At 38.7% G+C, this 12,610-nt stretch overlaps 1 protein-coding gene across 24 annotated transcripts in view; it reads right to left on the bottom strand.

The window, feature by feature from the left end:
• AFDN (afadin, adherens junction formation factor) overlaps positions 1 to 10,909 on the bottom strand; it is a 102,674-nt gene extending 91,765 nt beyond the window's left edge. For 8 of the 24 annotated variants that reach the window (XM_088143052.1, XM_088143084.1, XM_088143125.1 and 5 more), the window contains exon 1: positions 10,367 to 10,909. In XM_088143052.1, coding sequence (XP_087999178.1) covers positions 10,367 to 10,483 — 117 coding nt within the window. In that variant the 5' untranslated portion in view covers positions 10,484 to 10,909. The remainder of the gene's footprint in view (positions 1 to 10,366) is intronic. The other 16 variants (XM_088143066.1, XM_088143087.1, XM_088143131.1 and 13 more) reach the window with 3 other exon arrangements.
• Positions 10,910 to 12,610: the final 1,701 nt, after the last annotated feature.

Below are 12,610 nucleotides of genomic sequence, written 5' to 3'. Positions count from 1 at the left end.
GATGCCTACATTTTCAGAGGCATTTTGCTGGACATGCAGGAAAGAGCTTTTTCCTGTGTAGCTCCTAAATTACAGAGGGCATCTTTTTAGGAATTGTTTGGCCCTTATTCTTTGTCTTTGGAAAGCAAGAATACATTATTTTTATGAAAAGTTTTATTTTAATTATGTCAATATTTGTATTTTGTGTGCATCTGTGAAAGGCTATGACTTCCTCATTTATTTCTGCAGTACTGAACTACAGCCGATTCATTTTATATATATAGTCAATTTCCTTATGCAGTTAACTGATATTTGTCTTTTTGTAAATTGTAATTTCAACTAAACCTCTGATGCTGAAAGTTGCCGGCCAGAAATGGCTGATGCTTCGGCGGTTCGAGTCCAGCCTTCGCGCTAAACAGGGTGAGCTCCTGTTTCCTCCCCAGTTCCTGTCAACCCAACAGGTCGAAAACTCATGTGAGTAGATAAATGGGTACTCTCACTCCGGTGGGAGGAAAAATGCTGGCGGCGCCTTGCACGGGAGTTGGGAGCAGTTGCCGGTAAGCACGAAACCGCGCTCGCCCGAAAAGGGCGTGAAGCAACAGAAACCCCGCCTCCTGCGCTCGCCAGCTGGGCTCTGCTCTAGGAAGGAGGCTCTGGCAAACCACTTCCAAAACAATTGCCTTGAAAACTGCAAGGACTCGTCCAAGCAGTCACTGCAGGGTCAGTAATGACTGAGCGCAGACAAAAAAAAAACTATGTTCAATTAAATAATATTTCACAAATAATATTTCAGAAGCATGTCAATATTTTTATGACCTCCAGAATTTCCTTGTTTTATTCTTTTTGCAAGAACTCTCATAAAATATCTTAATGAGATTTATTGGCAAATTATTTGGACACAGTTCAAAATTTCCACACTGAAAGCTCAAAACAAAACAATGCCACAAATCTTTTATTTCTGCCCCCTGCCGAATTGCTATTTTATATAGCACTTCTATCAATCAAGTCTTGTATATACTGTGAGTCATAAATTACCAATTAAATCTTAAACCTGTCAGTCTGTATCAATCCATAATTACTTTTCAAATATGATCTTCTAAATAAATTGTGAGTAATATCAGTAAGAATGTGGCAGTTTCAGGAGTGCCCCCACAATTATAAAAAGTGCTGCCAGCCAACATGTACTTGATTGACACCTTATTTTTGTATATATGAGCTGTAGTTTTTAATTAATCAGACTCTTTTAAATAGTGGAAGAATTGCCAAAAAGGCATGGGGGTGGAGACCGTGGTCTGTGGAGAGGAATCTTTATCCCTGAACCTATGTGCATAAATCTACAGCCCCTAGTGAGAAACCATACCTCAGTTCTAGAACAACTTCAACAAAATCAATTTCTCACCAAAATCTTTGCTTGCAGATAGTCTGAATTTGTAAGTAAAGGAGGAGGGGAACACTTTAAAATACAAAGAGCTTCTCTAAATTACAGTGGAGGTAAGAAAGACAATTATAGTTCCTCCTATTTTCTGTCAGTCATGTTATTCTTTCTTATTTTTTCTCATGGTCAGTTTTGAAGTTACCTGATGAAAACTGAAGAGGCTGCTGGATCTCTTTTCAATCCATAATGGCAGCCTGAAAGTATTTTTTTCCAGCATATAATCTGGCTGCGAGCATATCCCTTGTGCTATTGCTGAATATCCATTAGTAATATTGCTTAATATAAGTTGATATGGAATTCCTGTCCTTGACTGCCTAAATCACAGAAAACGTGAGTCACCTATGAGGGTTATTAATGCTGAAATGCTGCTTAATCTGACTGGCTAGCCTGTCTAACTGGGTTATAGTTAGACAGCAAGCCCCCTCTTGCTCACTGAGGACTTTCTGAAAGAAAACTCCATTTTATCTTGATCTCCTACCTTTGGACTCTCCTCAGATGCTGTTTGGGGAAGAGGATAGGTAAAGGTACATGGCTGAAAATGGAGCATGTGTGAAATTCCGCTGATGACAGAAAAATCCCAAATAAACCACAACTGTGCATGGCAAAGAAAGGGCAATTCCAATTCCTTCTGCTAGCATAGTCTATATGTCTACTTAGACCAATGATTATCAAAGGATAGCAAAGGCCTACCATATGGTTCTCTGCAACCTCTCAACATTCACAGATCAAAACTCACTTGCTGCCTCAGCCTCACTTCCCTTCAAACATCAACAATCAGCTAGTGAGAGCTCAACTGATGTGTCAAGTGCTCCACCTTTCTGCATGCAGCAGCAGTAGCTGGTTCATGAGAATGAAACAAGTGATTGAAAACTAGTTCCCCAAAGTATATAATTGATAATACAAGCAGTAATAGGAAATAGGTTTCAACTGTAGTTATTGACTGTGAGCCTCCACATGTTAAATGGAACTAGGATCTCATACAAGCAACACAAAAAGAAAAGCACAATTAAAAAATATGATGAATATTAAAAATGGAATATCATTGGGCCTCTAGCCCTTTGATACTCAGATAGTTCTACTGAAAAACATTCTTGACTAGCAAGTTTACGCTAAAAGTTATTGTTATTATGGCATGGAGTACATAAAATATTTCAAGTGTTACATAAATATTTAATTTTTTCTTTTTTTTTTCTTTTTGTTAAAATTTAGTTTAAGAAGACCTTTACAATGGAAGGAATAGGAAGGCGAACACAAATGTAACTATAATCATATTATATGTCAAAGAATAAAAACTCCTATGCTTGTAAAAATGAAGAAATAGAGAAAGAATATATTTGATTAGTTGAATGGCCCCACATTTTCTGAATCTCTATTTAGCACTCCACAGTTATAGGAAGTTTGTAAAATAATGGCTTACAGCTTTAGTGCTGCATGATTACCAAGGATCAACTTCAGGGAAGGGAGATAAGTGTTATGTTTCTGGTACTTGAAGTATTATGGAAAACTCTACCCACCCGGTACAATGCAAACGGAATGCAGGTAGTCCCTGGGTTAAGAATGCCCCGTTTACAGACGACCCATAGTTAACAACGGAGCCTACTGTAGCAAAATTTGAATTAAATACACAATGATTCACGTTAAATGCACAATGGTTCAAGTTAATTACACAATACTACTCATACAGTATTATACAATATTGCCGTTCAGGCTTACATACATATTTGACTTAAAGACTAACCTTTGGAATGGAACTCATTCTTAAACTGGGGGCTACCTGTAACTGCTTGGGGAAGGATACGCCAACAGACAAAAAAGTACTACTGTCATCAGTCCTTTCCCTGCAAGATTTGGTAATTTTGACATCCAGGGTTGCAAGTAACATTTAAATCAGACAAACTCCCAAGTAAACATGCAGAAGTTCAAACTATTATTGCTTGCAATTCTATCCCTTATAACTTTGGGGTTTGGGGAAAAGAATACAAGTTTGAATTCACTTCAGCAAGTGGAGATGCTAGACTGCAGTCTACATTTTAATTGGTTGAATCAGAGTTCGAAACAGCAATTTCTGTCACTGAGTCCAAACCATTATGCTTTGCAGAAATTCAAATTAAATAGTCCCCAAATGATAACTGCCTATCCTTTACTAAAAGGTGAAAATGAACATTCATTTTCTTTGTGACTTGCTCTGCTATCAAGCTGCTCTTCTAATTTTTTTTTTCCAAACATTTAACTGGATAATTTACTCTCAGACTCTCCACTTCCTTCTTGTAACTTAAGACCATTAAATATTCTGGGTAATAGAAGAGCGAGTGATAGTGTTCTTCTATATGAAAAACATCTTAAAAGAGTGCTATGTTATTTAATTTTCTCTAAGTTTTCTCAAGGCTAACCATGTTCCTTCCCTCTCTCCTCACAGCTTTTAGTCTCCATTCTCTTAATCAACTTCTCTGAAATTTCAGCAAGTGGAGATGCTAGACTGCAGTCTACATTTTAATTGGTTGAATCAGAGTTCGAAACAGCAATTTCTGTCACTGAGTCCAAACCATTATGCTTTGCAGAAATTCAAATTAAATAGTCCCCAAATGATAACTGCCTATCCTTTACTAAAAGGTGAAAATGAACATTCATTTTCTTTGTGACTTGCTCTGCTATCAAGCTGCTCTTCTAATTTTTTTTTCCAAACATTTAACTGGATAATTTACTCTCAGACTCTCCACTTCCTTCTTGTAACTTAAGACCATTAAATATTCTGGGTAATAGAAGAGCGAGTGATAGTGTTCTTCTATATGAAAAACATCTTAAAAGAGTGCTATGTTATTTAATTTTCTCTAAGTTTTCTCAAGGCTAACCATGTTCCTTCCCTCTCTCCTCACAGCTTTTAGTCTCCATTCTCTTAATCAACTTCTCTGAAATTGTTCCAATTTGAATACCGGGTACAATATCTGATATGGGCCCTGACCAGCAGAGTAAGAATAAACATTAAGTACAGAGTGCTTAAACTTTGTTATGAAAAGTTTCTAAACAGAAATCTGGTGGACATCAAAATGTGAAGGTTCTATTATCCCCCTTCTACCTTCATATTGAGAAGATATTATTAGTTCAAGAGGCAGAGGTGGAAGCAGCACCATTCCCTATTTTTCAGCATTTACACAGACCTTGTGTTGAAGAGTGTTTCTTAAACTTTTGCTCTAAGGAACGCTCCCTTTTTAAAAATTATGGAGGACCCCAAAACAGTTTTTGTTTGTGTTATATTTATCAATATTTACTGTATTAAAATTAAAATTGACACATTAATAGAATATTTATTTACTGAATCATGTAAAAATAACAATATTAAACCTATTAGATATTAACATAAATACTTTTCATGAAAAAGCCCTATTTTTTAACAAATAAAAAATGAGAAGAGTGACATAGTTTGAAATTTTTGCAAATACCTTCCCTATCTGGCAAATAATTTAGATTTCATAGACCCCTGAGAGGGACTTGGGGGGCCCCCCAGGGGTCCTCGGAGCACACTTTAAGAAACACTGCTCTAGAACAATGCAGACTCAGATCCGGAACTAGAAGAAGAACGTTCATTTACTGGGTATAAGACTTCCTTCTGAGTATACATGCACAGGATCTAATTAATTCACATATGCTGTTTGCCGAGATAGAAAGGTGAGAAATAATACACATGATAATTTAAAGTGGGGAGAGAGACTACATGCTCATTTAGACTTACTTTCACCAATTGGCTCTATGGGTGAAGACCATCACAGAGACCAAAATGAGGAATGTCAGATGTTAAGAGAGGCCATGGATCTGCTAGATACTAGGACCTTCATTGCCCCAATATACCCCTAGAAGGCCCTATAAGTACCCCTGGCATAATTATCTTTGGTAATTTCAACAGAAGGAAATGTTTGCTTTCTCTCACCATTCCAAATAGTTTCTCCTCCCTCTCCTGCTTCATAAATAGTTTATACTATTAAGATAGTGCCCTGATATATAAAAATGCTACCTTATTAGAAAGCTGTTAATAGAAGTATATATAAAAATTAGATAGCAAGCTTTACCCTAAAAGATATACTCCCTCTTCTTTTTTACACAAAAGAGGGAAAGGTTTTTCTAATGGGTAATCAGTATACATGTAGCATCGCTTAAATATTTAATAGATATGTTTTTTATTTGCAAGTTCTATTTTTTAATAAATCAGGGCTGCAACTGTATTATTATTCATCTAGGCATAAGAAGCACTGAACTCAACTGAAATTACTTCCACATAGACACATACATTATATTATAGTAAACTAAAACACTTTAAAATTCCTATAATTGTGTGACAGCTGTAATATGTACACATTTTGCAACAGTCATAATACCTCACAGAAACAAGGAATGTAACATCTGAACTAGTTGTTATTTCTAAATAAAAGAGGGTAGGCCTATATTGGGCATATCTGAATTATATAATTTAGGCAATGGCTGTTTCACATCATAGAATACTTCTCCCAGCTAATGCAATACCCTATAATAATCTTTTTATAAAACTGTTAATGATTCAGAATATATCACTCTCCTAATATCAACCTTTTAAAGAAACTACACAGATTTACCAAGTATCTAAATACTGAATCAATCTGAACTATGTTTTCAGGGGTAGGGAAGCATTCAGAAACTATGATTTTGATCCCTTATTTTTATTCCTTTACATTATTTCTGCAAAACAGAAGAGTGTTTTCATTTGAAGTTGAAAATGCGGACAAAACTAAGCATGCAGAGAACCATCCAATTTGTTTCAAGGGCCAGATTCAGAATTCTAGGAATGACCTGATCTACCTCTGGGGTAATTCAATATAAATTTGTTTCTATATTATAACATTCAGCAAAACAGAGTTCTGCTTTCCTGTTATCTCATGCCTGAAAAGCAATCTGAAAAAGAAAGTATGATAAATCTGTTGCTTGAACTTGCTAAGCAGAAAGAGTGAAAGTCCATGCTGAATGCTACCTGCCATCCAACTTATAAAAACATATGGCAAGAGGATGAAATCAAAACTAAAACATTTTTAAAAGCACAGGAAACAGTGGAGTATATTTGTTGACTGAGATTTCTGCCTGCCTGCCTCTTTTTCAGACAACCCTTAAGAATTTTCAACCCTTAAGAATGTTAACTGAGATTAGTTCTTTTGTTCTGGTTATATACTGGGTTGTTTCAGGAGTGGAAAACATATGGCCCTCCAAATATTATTCAATTCTTATTACCCTTATCTAGCATGTCCAATGGTGAGGTATAAGACAAGTTGCAGTTCAACAGTATCTGGTTATACTTTGCTCACGCTTGGTTTAAAAAAGCCATTGGCCTTTATTGTTCTGAGCTGATCTACCTCTGGGGTAATTCAATATAAATTTGTTTCTATATTATAACATTCAGCAAAACAGAGTTCTGCTTTCCTGTTATCTCATGCCTGAAAAGCAATCTGAAAAAGAAAGTATGATAAATCTGTTGCTTGAACTTGCTAAGCAGAAAGAGTGAAAGTCCTGTAACAAATATAACAAATATAAATTAATTCAATTTATCAATGAACTTCCTAAGAAATATTTTGTAAAGCTTCTTAATTTCAACTTCTATAACTTTAATATATAGATAATTATGCTTTCCAGAATATTGTAACAATTGCCAAGAAAGAAATCTGTAAAAAAGAACAAAACCTTGAATACTTGAAAATCTCTATGTAAAATATAAAAGCTTGACTTTTGATTTTTGTAAAATCAATAATTCAGCATCATTCAGTACTGCATTTAATTGTGAAGTCCTCCTGAAAATACCTTGCAAATTTTGTTCCTTAAGGAATTACTGTGCTATATCATTTATAGTACAACACTGGGAGTAGGTAACAATCAGTGGCATCCCAGATATTGCTGAACTACAACTGTGAGCAATCCAACAAGTATAACCAAAATACTGGAAGTTGCAGTTCAGCAACATTCAGAATGCCACAAGTCGCCTACCCTGTACTATACTTTTCACAATGCATATTCATTGCCTGTGAGGATGAAGGTCAAGTCAACTGTAATAGATAGAACTGCTGGGGAGGAGGAAGGCTAGGTAAAGGCAAGGTATGCCATAGAAAGCCTGTGATTAAGAGACCTCATGAGGTGTGGCAAGGGGACTCAGAAACATACATTCTTTCCCAGGGCTCCTCTCCTGTGGGACTAGTTACCTCAGAAATAAGATCAGCATTCTTGCTGTTAATATTCAGAAAGGTTACTAAAACCTGGCTGTTTAAGTAGACATTTGGGGATTGAAAATGTGATGAAGTATGTACTTGGGATGTTCATGGATGCTGTTTCTTTTGTTCTGTCAACTGTTACTATTGATATTAATTATCTATGGTATATTTATGTATTTTTATTGTTCAAGTGAATTACTGTCATATAGCTTTTGCAAACTGCTTAGATGTACTTTAAGTGGCATGAAAACACTTGTAATAAATAAACAAGTAACAGTTTGTATGCTCCATGAACAGTATAATTTGTGCATGCATGAATTAAATGATGAGGCACAACAGAAATGAAGTCATGAATTCTGTGCAAGACAGGGGGCAGGAAATAACTTGGTTGCCACAGCAACACAGGTGTTTCTCCACTTTCATGTCAGAGAAAGCAAGAAGTTCAGCATGGCTTAAGTTTAAGGAAATTCCATTAGATAAAGTGTTGAATGGTTCTATGCTGCTAAGTCAATTCTTTTAAAAATGCAAGCGTGCAAAGACCACTACAGTCAAAAGAATGGTGGCCAGTGCACAGATGTAATCACACACCATATTAACCTAACATATCCACTGCATTAGGTAAGCATTTGGCAATGAAAATGTACAAGGTAACTGTAAAGAGGAATTAAAAGCATTGTTCTGCTTTACAAAAGCAAGCTAAAATCAAATTGCACAAATATTGGAGTTTCAATGAAAAGCCATCCAAGAAACCTAAAGAACCTATCCTGGATACTGAAATGCATATAGTTAAGTATTACTTGTAGTAAGATAAGAACTCAAGTTCTCAAAAGACTGCACCTTTGGCTGTAATATTACTTCCTCAGACAATGACAGGCAACATTTGTACCTGAGCCAATTTTGTTAACTTGAAAAATACATTTTGAACAGGCATTATCACAATAAAATTTGAGCTGTTAACCTAAAACAGAGTTTTCAATTTGTAAGCTGAAAGCTCTAACTTGTCATATAATGAGGAAAAGAAACAATGCACACATAATCAATCTGTATTTAAAACAAACTAGCAGAGTGCTTACCCACAAAAACAAGCAAATTCAGTTGTCTTTATGCTTACTTAAAAAAAACTTGGAGAGATATAATTTAAATACTAAACAGATTGCATAGATGGATACCCAAGAACATTTTCTTTCTTGAAGCTGAGTTCAAGGTTTAAAAAAAATAAATCTAACATACAGATGTTAGGTACTATTCATCAGAAGGCTTCTGTTAGCAAATGAAGACCAACCAGAGTCAAATGCAAATTTCATTTGTTTGCTTGGGAACAGGCACATGACAAACCTCCACTCAAAAAGCAGGCATTAGAGCCCTGTTTTGCCCAGGGAAAAACCACCTTTCTAAAATCTAGCCTACATCATCTTTCATATCAGATTTGTACACACTCACTGACCAGTTAAAAATATAACAGCACCAGCAATTAGGCGTGGCCTTAAGATTACTTTTAAAGTTTTTCCATTTAAACAGAGCTTTAATAAAAAAAATATTCACTGAGCTTTCCAGTAAAACATTTTTGTTTTCACTATTCTGAAAGAACCTCTTAAAATTTACTTTAAAAATATAGTATATTAAAACAAATTATTCTAATGTTTTGCTGAAGTATATGTGTGTTAGGGATAATATTTTGAACAGATCACATGTTTTTAGAGTTTATCTTCACCCTCTAAGTAATCAGGATAGAAATCAACTAGGTTGTCAAATTTTGAAAAATAAATATACTGCATGCAAACTGTTCAGCAGGAGCTGACCTTGGATACTTTCACAAAACCAGTTCTTATTTCACATGCTGAATTGTTTCCTTGAGAATATTTTTTTAAAGGGTCTAAAAGAGCCTGATATACTTCCTACTGATCCTAACCTGAGATTTCTAAAGAGGAACAAGAAGCCTGTTTATGTGCACTGTCTTAAATAATGCTTCTGTGGAAATTACAGTACAGTACTTAGAAAGAGGAGGCAATATTGGGGAACAGCCAGGTAATACTGGAAAAAGTGCAGAGAGAGTCAGGAAGTGCTAGTTAGGGAATCATTGAAAGGAAACACCAGGTTGATCCGGGGATTGCAGTGGCTGGACAAGGCCTGTAACAGGAACGGTAATGCCTCCAAATGAAGAAAGGAAAAACCTGGAGGATTGGGGGCGGGGTGCCCTGCGAATCACGACCACGGTTCGGTGGAGGAAGTGGTAAAGTCAAGGCACGGCTTCCTTCTCTTACAAAACGAAATCCCTTCCTAACCGGGTGGAAATGGCTTCGCCTGGCAATTTTGCAGGCATTAAGACGGGGGTGCAGGTACAAGTGGATGACTGCCTCCCGAGAACGACCGAGGCCCCCACTGAGGCCGGCCACTCTCTAATCAAAAAGGTAATTCTAGCAAAATCCAGATCTCCCTCGACCCCCACAGACCGTACGCAAAGGAGAGGGAATAGGCAAGGGGACCTCTTTCCCGGGAAGCCGCCGGGTCTCTCACCTCGGGAAGGGGCGGAGTTTCCCCTCGGCGAGGATGGAGGCGTCTGCAGGACGTGAAGATGGGGGGGCAAGAGAGTTGGGGCATGTGTGCGTGTTGAGGTTTTTTGGGGGCGGGGGAAGCGGCCAGCAACAACAGCATTACCTCTCCGCCTCCTGGGGCGGAAAGCGGGGGGGGGGGGGGGTGTCAGAGAAAACAAGCTTTCCCGTATTTCTCCGTCTCTCACCTCAGTGGGGGGACTGATCTCAAACAGGTCCAGCCGGTTAGCGTTCCAGTGGTTGATGATATCGGCCAGCTTGCGCCGTTCCTCTTCGCGGCTGCCCCCTCCACCACCGCCCGACATCCTTCTCGGCCGTCCTCCGGGGTTCTCGCAGCCACCGACACGATGGGAGGGCCCGCAGCGGCCCGGGCACGGAGTTCCCGGTGGATATGTTTTTTTTCAAAAAGCGGGGGGAGGGGGGCCAAGCACGGCAGCCAGTCCTCCGGTGCCGCCCCTCGCCGAGCAAATCCTCCTCCTTTTCGAAGCCTAGACTTTGCCCCTTCGCTTCAGTGCAGGCACCGAGTGGCTCTAGGTTGGGTGGCAGCGCTTCCTACTCGGCAGCGTCTCTCCTTTGCCTCACGGTACGCCGCCGCCGCCGCCTCACTCCCCGCCCCGGTTGTCTCCTTTCCTTCCTCCCCGCCTTTTCTGAGAGAGACAGGCAGACACCGCTCCGTGCGCGCGGCCGCTCCGCCGTTCTACCACGAGCGCGTCACAAACGCCGCTCACCACCTCTTCCTCCCCCCTCCCCCCCCGTCCTTTGCGCGCGCACCTCCAGGAAAGCGCCCGCGCGCCGATGTCAGGTCAAGAGCGGGCGAGGGCGCGCTGGGGAAACAGCTGAACGCGTATCGCTCCCATCTCCCTCCCAAAGAGTCTGGTTTTTTTGTGTGTGTCTCTGTGTAAGAGGAGAAATTAGCACTTGAGGGCGTTGGGATTTGAACCAGCGTGGACTGGGAGAGCCGCGCGGTAGCCTGGCGAGGCGGCAGGAACAATGAAGGGTGGCGACTGAAAGGGGCTGGGTCTGCATGGAGGACGGGGTTGCGGATAGGAAGCGCTGGGAATAAAGTTCGGATTTATGTTGTTTTAATCGCTCAGTTCTAAAGACTCCAAAGGGCTGTGGCAAGCAACCTGTGATAAGTCACTGAAGAATCAAGCACCCATAATGGGGAGAACAGGACGTGCTGGACCTTGGTTTAAACCAGTCTTTTAATTGTGCTGGAACCTTGTTCAGAGTTGGGCAGGTCTCCATATCCTATTTCTATTTTTCCGCAAGGAAGGTCTGGTTTGGAATAGACTATGGGATACTTTTTCTTGGCAGCAATCCTCAATACACCTGTCTGATTAATCGCTGAACTCATTGAAGTCTATTGCCGAATGCGTGCTTTTATTGTCACAGGATTGCATTCCATTGAACTCGGATAAGTTGGGCAACTTCTGGCGCTCACTGATGTTACTTTTTCTCTTGATCAAGCCTTTTCTTCCTAAAACAGCAGTAAGAATTTCAGGGAAAATACAGTAAATCCTACTTGATAAATATGCTAAAGTATAGTTCATAGTTCTGTAAAATGGGGATAATATCAATTTAATGTTATTATGAGAGTAAATAAGTCTGGTGTAAAAAGTGGAAGATATTCCAAATTTCTCAATATAAATAGAATAAACTGATTGAAATTAATCAATTTAAGATACCCAAACAGCTTATTTCAATCTTACTGTGGAAAGCAAGGATAGGCAGCAGGTGCCTCCAGCCAAAAAACTGAATGAAGTTGTATGTGCACAAATGCGCAAGCAAGATAATATATTATGAAGGGCAGTTGAGGGACTGACTTGTTTGTAGTCCTAATGGACGGGCATGTAAGCAAGAGGATGGACATGCCCACCGTCTAGGTAGGTTTGGAGAATGAATCATCACCTTGAATAGTAAATAAGGGAGAGCAGAGAAACCTATAGTCATTTGTACACAATTCAAGGTAGTTACTTTATTTACATCTGTTATAAAAACAAACTTTGAGCCTTAAGAGAGAGGGCAGATTGAAAGTCCAAATGAATAAATTGCTTAATAATCAGTTGAACCATCAGTGCACAAAAGGGTATGTCTAAGTTAACTATTGTCCTTTCTTAGAAGTTTGACTTGGAATTCTGAGTTCCAGTCACTTCTGACATTGTTCTGGGGTCTATACCTTTTAGTACTTGGTAATTAAAGCCTGTTGATAGGCTCAACACATGCCAACTCATTCATTAATATGATTATTCAGTTATTATCAAATTAATAAAATGGTTATACAAGTATAGAAAAGTTAAGGAGGGATTTCTTAAAACCTGGCCAAATTCCAGTAATGCCTATATTCCCAAACAGTTCCATCTGTGCACAAATTGTTCATCAATTAATGTGAATGTAATTCTATTTTACTGTGACTTGAAGATAGATAGATA

This window comes from Python bivittatus, unplaced genomic scaffold (genome assembly GCF_059951505.1).
Source record: "Python bivittatus isolate LINGU-HERP-01145 unplaced genomic scaffold, Pbiv_v1 ctg000020_np1212, whole genome shotgun sequence".
NCBI classification, from domain to species: domain Eukaryota; kingdom Metazoa; phylum Chordata; class Lepidosauria; order Squamata; family Pythonidae; genus Python; species Python bivittatus.
The sequence above is the reverse complement of the archived record's forward strand: the minus strand, read 5'-3'. Positions and strand labels throughout refer to the sequence as shown.